Source organism: Fringilla coelebs (assembly GCF_963513975.1).
Source record: "Fringilla coelebs genome assembly, chromosome: 2".
NCBI classification, from domain to species: domain Eukaryota; kingdom Metazoa; phylum Chordata; class Aves; order Passeriformes; family Fringillidae; genus Fringilla; species Fringilla coelebs.
In genome coordinates, this window is record NC_140029.1 from 87,324,236 (window position 1) to 87,337,507 (window position 13,272).

The window sequence follows — 13,272 nt, forward strand, 5'->3', positions numbered from 1 at the left end:
TCAGGCCTTTACTGGTACACTTTATTCTTTTCCCTTATGTCTCAAGTCTTTCCATTTTTAGATTGTACTTGCCTCTGGATACCAACTCTGCTTGAGAAGCAGTTTGCATATTATGGGTGTAAGTATAGTACGCGTAGTAAGCACTGAGGAAACTAAATAAGGCATCAGAGGAGAGGAAAACCCCCATTTAGTAGGCTGTGCTATAAAAATACTCCTTCCTTCTCCCAGCCCACGAGTATGAGGAACACTTGCCTCTTCATTGCTTTCAGGAAAAAATTCTTCAGTGCAAAGGTGGTGAGGCACTGGCACAGGTTGCCCAGAGAGGCTGAGGATGCCCCATGCCTGGGAGTGTTCAAGGCCGGGTTGGATGGGATTTTGAGCAACCTGATCTAGTGCAAGGTGACCCTGCCCATGGCAGGGGGTTGGAACTGGATGGTCCTTAGGGTCCCCTCCAACCCAAATCATTCTACGATGCTGTGAAGCTGTGTTTCAACAACATAAAGGCAGCACGCTGCCCCGCTCGCCTTACAAACCCTCCATGAAGTCTGTAAGGAAAACCGGAGTAGAGAGCTGAGGGGGGAACCTCCTCACTGCCCCCAGACCGGCTTGAAAAGCGGGTGAGGAGAGCGCCGTGATGTTGCACGTCCCGCCTCACCCTCACAGGGGCATCGAGCGTTTTTGGTTCTGAGAGCCAAAAACTCCCCGCACCGGTGTTTCCCAACAGACGCTCCCCACATCCACGTTTTAAAACACAGCGTGTTTCTCCGCCCCGGTTTGCTCCGTCCGACAGGCCGCAGCCCGTCCCCATGGCGACCGCGGCTCCGCCCCACCGGGCGGGCCCAGCGCCGGCCCCGCCCGCTCTCCCGCCGCCGCCGCTGCGCTCCGGGCCCGGCGCCCTTCTCCCTCCGCTGCCCCCGTGCCCTGGCTCCGCTCTAGCCTGGAGCGGCCGCCGCGATGGCTCCGGCCGCCGACCGGGAGGGTTACTGGGGTCCGCCGACCTCCACCCTGGAGTGGTGCGAGGAGAACTACGCCGTCTCCTACTACATCGCCGAGTTCTGTGAGTGGCCGCTCCGGCCCCGGGTCCTGCCCCGGCCCCGGGGGCCGCGTCCCACCGCCACCTCCTTCTCCCTCTCCGCAGCTCTTCGTGCTCTCTCTCCGCGGCGGGGAAATCCCTCCTCCTCCTTGGCCCCTCTTTCCTGCGGGGTGACGGTGCCGCTGCCCCTCAGCCAGCCCTGGTGGGTGGAAATGGGTGTTTTTACCGCCTTCCCCCTCAAATCCGTGTCGGAAGCACGGGATGGTGTGGCCCCTCTCTCCCCAGCGTGTTGTTTGGGCCCCCATCCCAAGCGTGTCCTTTCGGCCTGTGTCCGTAGGGATGTCAGGGCTGGAGCGGGGGTGCCGGGGGCCTGCGGCGGTGGCTGGGATGGGGTGGCCCGTGAGCTGTGTCCCAGGGAGTGTCGCTGGAGCTGGGCTGGCTGTGTGGCACCGCTGGCAGGGGTGAAGAGAGCGGCTCTCGCTGGAGTCGTGCTTGGCGTGTCACGCCGTGAAGCCGCACGGCTCTGCTGCTCTGCTCCCCTGGAGGTGGAACCATCTGCACAGCCTGGACTGTCAAACCAAGTGAAACTACTCAGGGAGAGAAAAGGTATCCTCCTATGCAAGATACGGCTCCATCCAGGGATAACACCCTCCCCCAATTGGTCTTTGGTGCCTCATGATGACCATCGTCAATCAGGTGGCTCTGCTGCAGGTGTTGGGGGTTAAGCGAGGCTTGAAGGATCGCTCTGTTTCGTGTGATTGTCTTTTAGGATAGCTCAGAGCACTGGCAAGAGAGCAGGCCATTTGACCTCAAAACTCTTTATTCAGAAGCAGTCAGGATTTGGCATGTTTTAGGGAAAGAAAGAAGGGGCTTCAACTATAGGATCATGCATCAGGTGCTTGAGAAAGGAGTGTCTTGCAGGTGATAAAAGATCAAGCCTTATGTCACTGAGGTTTTGTTGAAAAACTAAATATTTTTGTGTCCTGGGCAGCGACTACAGGGTGTAGTAGTTATAATTATGTGCTGCTGCCTGGCATACGCCCTGTACTACAAAAAACTTTCACACGCATAAGGTAGGTAGCTGCCTTTGAAGTGTTAGGGCCCTGGGTGCTCAAGTGACCAGGCTCACCTACCCTGAAGTGCTTGAAGTGGGCAATCTGCAGAGGCCTTTCACATAGCTGGGATGCTTCAACTGGTTTGGAAGAACTTGGCATGCAGAAGATGGAAGGTTCTGGGTTTCTATGCCAAGTTGTGACTCCTGGTTGCAAACACTGACATGGGTGAGGATCCAAAGTGAATAATTGTGAAAGAGCGTTCATAGTGTAGGAATAGGAAGAACAGGATATGAAATGAACAAGAGCAGCATAAGCAGCTTAGAAGCTCAGAGGAAAAAGGAAGTTAGTGTGCAGATTTATGGCTGAGAAAAGGCAGGCTGGCTGAAAAGGAAATAAAACCAAATACTCTTAAAAAGGGACAAACTTAGAAGTCTAAATAGAATGAGATTTTTGCAGAGTATGTATATATGTTTTCCTTTTGGTCAAGCATAATTTGTGAGATAATTCTCATAGGGAAGAGGAAGTTCTGTTTCTTCACTAATGTAAAAATGAATTTGACTAGCATGTAAATTTTTAAAATAATTCCTGCATTGTTTGCCTTGTTAACTGATACTTTTTGTCTGCTTTTGGATTATTCAGAAGAAGGCAGATGAGGATGAGAGTAATGGGAGGCAGAAAGGCTTGTGTTCTGAAGAAAAAATGAGTAGCTATGCAAGGTCTGGTCCCTCCTTATGGTTTTGGTGTTTGGGACCACAGTCTGTTGGTCTGTCAGTTGCACTGAAAAAAACTGTATATAAGGGCTATGCTGTAATGTAAAGCATTTAAATGGTCTAAGTTTAAAATGCAAAACAGTAAGTAAGCCTGCTGTGGTGTAGGGTTAGCTTAACAGCAGCTAATTTCAGTCCAGGCAGTAAGTATTCTGGGGATATTAGTTGAAGTTTTACCTTACTGAAGAAGAGTGAAAATCCATTTCTGACTTGGTACCACTCAGGTACAGCTGAGTGTAAAAATTTTTGCGTTAAATGTTTGTTGCTAATAATTTATAAGAAATTTTGGAGGCCCAAAGATTGAAGAATACTGGCAGGTCCAAACCAAATAGGTTGCAGGCAAAAGAACCAAACAGAAAGCTTGTGCAAATTATATTTTTGTGCCATTTAGCAATTGGGTTTTGACATGCTACTTTTAGTGCAGAATTGCTACATTGTGTTCCAAAAGCCCACATGCAGTTCCTTGCTCTTTACTCCTTAAAGAACTAGTGTAAATGATAGCAGCTTATCAATTGTATGTAGTGAGAGATGTGGAAGTGAGGTAAGGTGCTGGTGTAGCACTTCGTACTTGAATTCCCTTGATGTATCTCAAACACAGTGGCATGTATTCAAAAGTTCATTTTTTTAATAATGAAAAATGTTTTTTCTTGCCTTTCTGAGTCTGCACCTAGTCAGTTTTTCTCCCCTGTGGAGGCGGATGACTAACTGCTCTACATCCATCTGTAGAATATTAAACCCATTGAAATGGAAAACCAGTTAAAAAGAAATGTTTTGCAAGCTTTACTCTGTTAAGCCTTAAAATGAGTCTTGTATCCCCCACTGATCGAACCTGTTGTATGGTGTAGTAATTCCTTTTTCAGGGTTTCTCATTGATTGACTCCCGTGTGCTTGAGGGCAAGTAGCAGACATGAGGGTTTTTTTCCTTCTTTAAACCTAAACCTTTCCAGGACCCTGTTCTTGAAAGCTGAATTATCCAAGCTTTTGTACACTTGATTAAGAAAAAATAGTGAAGGATAAACCCACCATCCTCTCACATAAGCAAATAGAAAAAAGGGCAAATATAAGTTCTGGGTTTTAGCACTTATCACTCAAATACTACAGCTTACTCCTTATTTTAGGAAGGTTGATGTTTCAGGCCAGTTTAGCCCCCATAGCATTGAGTTTTGGGGGTCTGTTTTGATGTGAATGTCGATGACAGGAGCCTTACCCTTCTTGCATTCAGTCATCCCTGTAAGAAGAGTTTCTCTTGTAGAATATGATGAGTGAATATAACCAATCTTCACATACTCCCTTTGCTGGAAGCGTGTAGAGTAGTACCAATTCAAACAAATATTTTAGATTCAAAAGAGCCGTGTGGTACATGAGGGCTTATAATTCTCAGTCAGGAGAATCATGGGGGTGAATTTGTTGTTATCAACAGAATGCTGTAATCCAGTTTGGATCAAACTTGAGTCATGTTTCCAGTTATGTTGCTTTGAGCTATCATTGTCCATGAGTAATATGCATCTACAACATGACAGTTTTAGAGATAATATATCCTCATGCTGGCATTTACAGCAGCAAGCATCTAGAACATTGCTTCAGGCTTCTCAAGGAACTGGTGAAATTGTTTCTTTCTTGGCTTCTGGTTTTGTCTAAGCATGTTCTGATATCTTCGTATAAGAATTTTTTTTTATTATTATTATCATTACCAGAGTTAAATCCATCAGTTTTTGTTTCCTTTAGAGATCTGGTAAGTGACTTCTTGTAACTGGGATTTCCTTATGGGACTCTTATTTAGGAAAAAAAACGCACCCGTGTCATGAGAATCTGCCCATGCTTCTAGCTATTTTTGTTCTGCTTCCTTCAAGCTTCTGATTTTTGCCTCAGACAAGAGATTGAGACAAGATTACAGTGACTTGTGTTCTTCAGTGTGAGATATCTCTTCATCTCACATCTTAGATGGCATAGAGGGCTGTCCAAGCATTCTCGACAATGTGACCAGTGACACAAAAATATTGTTGTTTCCTTTTAGGCATTGCTCAGAGAATACAGCTGCCAAAGATGCACAGATCTCTATTTTCCACGGGGATCATTGCTTTAAAACATAAGAACTGCAAATTTTACTTAAACTTAGACTAATGTCATTAATGTTGAATTTGTACTGCCACGTATGGATTGTCACTTTTTCCTTGTGGGTGTCCTGTTGCTTTTTTGCCAGAGGCTTAGGAAAGCAGCCAGAGACTGTTGGGCTAGGTACTCTCTTAAGTGAGAGTAAGAAAACTAAAATAAAGCCAACTGTCTGCCTTCAAGAACTCTTCCTGTTCTTTCAGTGATAAAGTGGCAGATGAAGGAAACATCAAGTTTAATTGGGTGTGATCAGCCCAATTGCCTGGCTCAGATGGAGCGATTTAAAGATGACATGACACAGATGAGTTCTAAAGAGTGCTTTAACAGAAGACAATGTCACAGACCTGTAGACTTTAAGACTGAAAGGGATTTGAGTGTGTAAATTTAATGAGCTCATAGGTGGAAACCACATCACAACTTTCCTCTGGAAATTTATTTGGCTTCTTGAGGGAGCTCCCTGAACTGAGGAGGCGCTGCAAGCAAAAGGGTAAAGGAAGCATTTCACTAATTGATGGTGAGTGTAAAGTCAAGTGAAGTGTGCAGAACAGTGCTCAGCTGTGCAGTACATTTTTGGATGAATGCTTCTAGCTTTCTTTTTGTGCTGCAGACAAAAAGAAGTTGAAAGAGGAGTTCCTTTCTCCAAGAAATAATATAGCAGAAGCAAAATCATAAGCCAGATGGTCTCTGCTGTCACTTTTTTTTTTCTTTCTGTTTGGTTTTGAATCAATAGCAAATACTGTTGCATTAACTTTTTTCCTTTCCTAGGCCATAAAAGTACATTCTTAGCTTAAGCCTAAAGATAGTCTTGTCACACAGTTTTGATGCATTTTGACACCACTAATGATTTATATATTATTTTTAATTCTTCCTTGATTTTTTACCTTTCATCCATGATGCAACTCTTCCTTTGATCTCATGACAGCTTAATTTTCAGTTTTCCCACCGCCTTTGTTGAAAGATGGGGTCAAAGGCTCTTGGAAAGTTTGTGCTCTTGGAAAGTGTGATTTCTCCAATCACCAGTTCTTATTTATCCATCATGTTATGGATATGCTTAAAACCTGGCAGATGCTGTGCTAATGGACCACATGTGTGTTTATCTACTAATATATGTGTAGTTATTAAGCGACAATAAAATTCTTAAATATGGTTTAACAAAGCATTTGATTACTCTATAATTAGTGCTTCATATTCAGTACTTGTACAGCTGGCAGTTGGACATCTGCCACTCCAAATGTAACAGAGCAGTGACATTTGTACAATTTAATTTTTCTTATGTGCAAACTGAGGCAGGCAGGTTTATGAACTGCATGATATGAATTTGCAGAATATATATTTGTAGCTAGAAATAGGAAGACTAATGTAAAATTAATGATTGTAAAGGAACGCTGCTGACTTTAAGTTACTTTTAATGAGCTTTAAGTCACAGACTAAAAATTTTTGTCATAGTTGAAAGACAAAAAGTCTTCAGTCTGGGGTTTGCTGTGTCTTGTGTGTGTGTGAAACTGCTATTTATGTAATGCATTTTCTATATTTGCTGGTGCCTTTCACAGATAAGTGGGAAAGATTTTTTTTTTTCCTTTAAAGAAGAAAGATTTAATTATCAATGCAGAAATATTCAAAGGAAGTCTGGGAATTGTCTCCAGTCCCAACAGCTCAGCAGTGTGTGGTTGTTTTGTCTTGCAACATGTGCAACTGCTCACACACTTGGCTGTTCTCTGACTACCTCAAGAGGATCATGGAAAGGTTTGTGGCTCATGAAAGGTTATAAAATGCAAAGAGTTCTTTTAATTCAAAATGTGTGTCTAAACATGACATTATAATGCTAGAAGAGAACCCATTTGCAAGTAGTTATCAGGGCAAAGCTACCTACCTTAGATAGCCTTCTAGCTGGCAGGCTCTTTGTACCTGCCTCATTAATTACACTCATTCTTCCGAAGCTGAGCTGCTGCATGAATTAAAGGTGCTTGGTTATTCTGTCTTTGTGGAAGTACTACAAAGAGCAAAAGAATGTGTCAGGAAGAGAAAAATTCTAGGGAACACTGCAATTAAAAAACCCCAGAGCAACACTGCTTTAGTGTCAATCATTTACCATTAATTGATCTGAATATGCCCATATAGGCAAGCTCAGCGTAGAGGCTCAGTGGTTTTGTTGGGTATTGTTTAGATTTAAGGTTTCAGGCACAGACCCTTCTTTGTACTTGAAAATGCAATTATAAATTTTCAGAGTTTTTGTGCTAGCTCAAAATACTGAAGTGTCTAACCGTGATATTTTTTTTCTGTTTCTAAAAATTAATTTCCATGAAGAAATATGCTGCATGTGCACTGTGACCAGTGACTGAAAAACTGGTATTTCTAAATGATCACTGCAGTCAGCATCTCCAGGATCATTATCTCCTTTACAGTCAGGTCCATCATCCTCTGGCAGAGTACCTACTTTATGCAGAAGTTCTCTCTGTCAGTCTTGGTGGAGAGATTGCACCCTTTGTGTCCCTTCCTCAGCCTTACGAGATTCCGCCTCAGTTCTTTGCCTCTCCATCAACTGGTGACTCAACCTGCCCTGCACACTGCAGCATTTTCCTGAAGGAAATTCCAAACTTTATCTCGAATTTGAGATTAGTGTCCAGCAGTGTGTCTATTTCCCAGCTGTGTCCTGGGGCTTTCATTTCTTGTATTTGGTTTTACATTGTTCCTTGATTCCTTTGGATGTGTTTTCTCAATGCTGTGTCCTTGGACTGACCCTGAAATGGTTTGCGCAGAGTGTGTGTCTCTTCAAGAATCTCTGGCTGGCTTTGTGAACAGGAAGGTATGTTCCCTTAGCCAAGTCAAGGTAACACTGCCATTCTCCTCTCTAAACAGAGGAACTGGAGAAGGGGACAAGAGTGTGGCCTGATTAAGCTGGGCAAGGTTCATGATGTTAGTTTGAGACTTGACTTTTATATTTGAGAAGGCAAGATTTAGACTTCTTCAGGCAGGAAAGCAGACAAGCAGAATTAGGAAAAGATGTGTTGTTAGGGGTGACCTGAACATCTGTATTTTTTTGGTATGAATTTTGTATGTATTCCAACTAATAGGATTTCAAGGTATCAACTTAATAGTCATAAGACATGACCCTAGAAGCTTTTGATTTATACAATGCTTTAATGAGCTCATTATTTGCTGTAAGTTCATGATGCCACTGCTCTGTAGGCTGGATTTTTAGTTATTGTTAATTCCTGTTGGATAAGGATTTTCATTTGAACAAGAATCAGCACCTGGGAAACAGATACAGTATTAGCTCAAAGAAGTCCTTTAGAGAGCACTAAGCATTCAAATTAGTCTGGATACTTTCAGTCTTGGGACAGAGGTATTTCTGTGTTAACCTGATGAGCAAATGACATCTCTTTCTTCATCCTGCCTGGTGAACACCATTTGTTTGTTCAAGCAAAGACCTGCTTCCTGACTGGAAAACATGCTATTGTGATCCCTTCAAATGGGTATTTTAAGCTCCATTGAGGAAACCCCAGGATAACTGAAAAATTATTTGTAAGTCTTTGAGAAAGAGGCTTTGCATATCTAGCTTGCACTGAAATCAAATGGGTCATCTGAAACAGGAAGCTAAAATGACCAACAGAACTGATGAACTCATTTTGTTGTCACAGAGAGGAGTTTACATTACTTCTAGGTAAAATGGGTGTATTTTTCTTCTACAAGTATTTACCCTTTCTTGCACAGCAAACCTTTTCATGTTTGTGTGAGTCTCATTACAGATTTGATTGGTCTTGGAGGGAGTTTGTAGTGTTGCTCTCCTGCCAGAGACTTCCAGGTCTGGTGCTGACCCCAGATTGCAGCAGCCAAGCTGCTCTGGGAGTTATTGCATGCAGGTGCAATTCCTGTATTCCTTCCACGGGATACAGGCATTATTTAATTTTTTAGATTTTGAATCTTATAGGCTTAAGAAAAAACCCTCAAATGTATAAACTCAGAGTTGCTCCAGGTAATATTTTGTTCATGATTGAAAATGGATGTCTTTGTCTTTTTTTTCTTTTCTTTTTTTCCAAGTCTTTTTCACAGTTGTGAAAATGAGCTGTACAAGCTGAAAGAATAAACTATACTATGTACTGTGTATTGTGTATACAATGTGTACACAATATATACCCAGTGTATGAGTAAACTGCCTGGAAAATCAGAGAAACAAAACTTTTTGCTTTATTTTTTCAATTTAGTAGCAAAAATGTAGAAAAAATGTTGGCAGTGCACTTCTGTTCATACCAGTTTAATGCTATCTCCATAAGCTGCTGCTAGCAGTAGCAGTGTGGAACTTCAGCACTTTCTTTCGATGTAGCAGAGCAAAAACCAGAGAATCATTGCTGGTTTGTGCTACTGGTGAGCGCAGTGTCTCTCTAAGAATCAGTTCAATTGAATTGTGTCAAGGCCTTGGAAAGCAGCAGAGAAATGCACTGTGGTAGTGAAATCATACAGCAGATGTTGTTTTCATTCACTTAAACAAACTGCTATGCCTTTGTGATCTGTGATACCACAGTTGCTTTTCACTCGGAGTTTTGGTGACTGTTAAATCTTTCAAGGCCCAAGTTTTATAATCCTGCAAGGCTTCTCAGATACATTCTTCTGCACAATGCATAACATCAGTGCAATACTGAAATGCTGAAACTGTTGAGTCTATCCCAATTTTATGTTTCATGTCCTTTTTTTCCCCTCTATTCTGGGGTGCAGAGAAATACTATAAAGCAATTGCCATTTCTTAAATGCATTTCCTTCCAGGCTCTTCCATGCTGATTTCCACATGACTTTTGTATTAATCATTTTTTCTACAATTGTCTCAGGTGTTTCCTCTGGAAGATTTCCTCTGTCAACCTTTGGGCCATATTTGTGTTGGGAACACAGTTAATTTGTATATGGTTTTCAACTATTTTGTATCTTACTCAGTAAAACAGATTTCTGCCCAAATTCCTGCCACCCGTCTTATGGACTATTATTGTGTAGGTACTATATTAATTTATATTTATAACAAAAAGATAATATTTAAAGTTTGAACCTTCAATGTATTTTATATCTCTTTATTTGTTTCAGACTGAGATACTTAAGATATGGACTTTGATCTTACTGTCTCTGTGGAGAAGCTTTTTTTTCCCTCCAGACGAATAGCTTTTTGCCATGATTTGTGGATGGTAGATGATTGCTAATCTTTTTCTTTTCATTTTTCAAGCATGAACAAGAAGGTTGTCTTGAAATGACAATTGGACAGGGACTAAATACAGTTGGAGTTAGTTGCAGACTAGGAGTGACGACCTTTGATTCTTGCATTATTGAATTAATTGGGTACTGTTGAAAGTTTTATATGAACTGGAAAAGGTTATGAAGACTTTGGAAAAATGAAGTACCTACATAAAACAGATAAAGTTAGATATTTAGGAATGAGGATGATGATTCCAGGTAATTTCTGTGATCAGTTGCCTGTCATCACATGTTTCAGGTAGCCTTAGGGTTTTTCATTTAAGGCAGCCCTGGAAGAAAAAAAAGGTTATTTGCAGAAGGAATTTTTATTACAGCTGATGATAAGAGGGTGAATGTCACTATCAGTATTTGAGTGGCTGCGGTGTGTCTGAATCAGGCTGTGGTTGCTGACCAGTTTCATTATCCTCATGTGTTCTCCTACAGCTGTTATGTAGTATTTCACCTTTAATTTCCTGCCATCCAAATAGGGCAAAAGAATGGCATGAGTCATTAGCAGAAGAGGCTTTAATTGTTCTGGACACCCAGGGGAAATCCGTATTGATAGTAAGAAAGGAAAGAAAGAGAAAGTGAGAGGATTTGGATTTTGAAGATGGAAAATTACATGGATGATCAGTGTAATATATTGGTCAGTGCTTAGTTTTAGCAGGGGCTGAACAGTAATCTCCATGTCTGTTATTTCCTTCCAGTCTGACATCATCAACCTGCCTTAAAATAACATTTAAAATAGGTTTTATTTTGTTTTCCAGTAAAGTATATAAAAGAAGCAAATCTGCCCTTCAGCAACAAGCTTATTCCATGTAATGTTCTAACTTTACATCATCTCAGCTTAATCTCTTTAGACTTTGATTGCATTTTCCAGATGTAAGCACTTGCTTTTAGCGAGCTTTCTAGATTGGTATTTCAAGTGATCTGCCTATGTCAACTGTTTTTACTTTAAATTTGCTTTCAAAATCCTTCCAGGTGTACTTCAAAGTAATTGGTGTGCTTGCTATCATCTTAGATTTATGTTTATTGGAGAAATTATGCTTTCTTTTCCATGTGGTTTCTCATACCCTAGGAAAGCAATATTAAAATATGACAGGATGGCATAGCAGCTGGCTGTAATGCAAGTTTATTCCTCGCAGTCTGGTTTAATTGTGAATTTCTTGGATTAACAATAAAATGTCCTGTAAAGAAGGTGTGTACTATCATATTTGTCCAAGCTGCTTCCTGAAGTCTCAAAAAAATGGTCATGAATAGATTCTTGCATCTTCATTATTACATTTCTAAATATTGTTATTTTTCAGGTAATGGTACATTCAAAATGCAAAAACCAATTAATAATGTTCCATGATGGCCTGCACTTGTTACAGGCATTGGTGTGATAAACATACAGCTACAGTAAGATAATAGACGTCAAAAGAGAAGACTTTTTAATTTAAGTGTTGTAGCTATCCTTATTCTGGCCTATCACCTCAGAATATTTTCATTGCAATTGCTTTCATAATTATCTGTTAAACTTCACAGCTGGTCCTCCACATTTCAAGCTGCCCTTTTAATGCTCTTCTGGGGAAGAGCAGTTCATGCTGATCTCAGATTTCACTCATAAAAAGTTTTGAGACAGATCCCTTGGAAAAAATCAGAAGTCATCTTTCCTCAAAAAAAAAATAAATCAATACAAGTGCTGGGGCTTTAGGCACTTTTTCTTCTCTTGTGATAGCCTTTAAGAATTCCAGGAGGAGAAATTCATTATGCTAAACATGAGAATTGGTAACAAAAACATTGTTTCTGGAAAGTACCCAGCTCTTACTGTGACTGCATTTTCTACTTTGAAGCTTTACTTACGAGAAGTGGTGTGGTGAACTCATTCATTTTTATTGTGGTGGCTAAGGATGGTCAAGTGGCTAGAGAACACTTTGGTGCTTGAAGGTCCTGACTTCAGTTTTATGCAGGTTTCTTTGTGATTCAGGCAGCTTTCTCCAGCCTGTCTTGCAGGGATATTGAGACAGAAGACTGCTTAGACCCTGCAGTAAAGGAGACTAAATAGGTGACCAGTGTGTTTTAGATTTGAGAGGAAAGAGCAAAAATTTATTTACCCCCACAATAAATGTTTCACTGTCTAAATTTAAATTTGCACTATAAACACAACAGTTGTATTTCTGGGATTGCAAGGGTATATTCAAGGATATTGGTGTCTTATGAAGAAATAAGTGGAGCTTTAAAATATGAATTTAAGTATTAGCTTTCTCTCATTTATTTTTAGTATAATTTACATAAGAAGCAAAGTCAGTGTCAGTATAGTCTTCTGTTAGGTTGAAGTTTTCAAATGCCTTTACTATACAGTAGCAAAGCAGTTTGCAGAGATGAGGGTAAGGAAAAGGATAGCTCAATTGTAACCTAGGGCAATTCAGAAGCAGTTTATAATAAGGGCTTCTGTAGGATGTGCATTCCAAAGAGGCTTGTGCATAAGAAAATACACCCACACTTTACAGGTTTGAACTGAGCTTACTTGTGTGTGTTTTGTTAGTCAGCAGCGTCAAGAGCTTTCTCTTCTAAATACTTTTTGATTGTTTTGAAGAACACAAGTGTAACATGAAATAGTGTAATCAGACTAAAACCATCTAAAAATATTAGCTGGACTAGTATGATGAATGTCAAGGGAATGAATTCTGCAGCTGGGATATAAAGCGTGTAAAACCATAAATCAGAATGTATCACTTGACACAGCATGTTGGAACCACTTATAAATGTGCACTGGAAAGAAAAATCAAATTGTGTTGTTAATAATTATTTTCCTAAAATTGCCTCTTTACCCCTCCCCAATCCAATCTATCACTGGAATGGTTTACTCTTCAGAAGGATATCAACTTGCCTATCTGTGCTGTGCTGTCCTGGAGAAATGGGGGCCCAGTGAGGGAGAAGCAGCCTAGAAAGTCTAGAAGCACTGCCCTGCATTCCGACTTTAAACATTTAAACCTTCCAGCTGGCCACCAGCTCTGCAGCAGCAATGTTGCCTTCAGTGTTTTTGGCCTTGTCCCAGCACTTGGACTTACTGGAAGCAGCTCTACTGCTGGGGCTGAGACACGTGCAACTAGAA

The 13,272-nt window shown here is 41.0% G+C and overlaps 1 protein-coding gene across 1 annotated transcript in view; it reads left to right on the top strand.

Annotated features, from left to right (window-relative positions):
- Positions 1–878: 878 nt before the first annotated feature.
- ACER3 (alkaline ceramidase 3) overlaps positions 879–13,272 on the top strand; it is a 55,771-nt gene continuing 43,377 nt past the window's right edge. Inside the window, exon 1 of the mRNA XM_084200902.1 lies at positions 879–1,057. Within this exon, the coding sequence (XP_084057028.1) occupies positions 955–1,057 (103 nt within the window). The 5' untranslated portion in view covers positions 879–954. The remainder of the gene's footprint in view (positions 1,058–13,272) is intronic.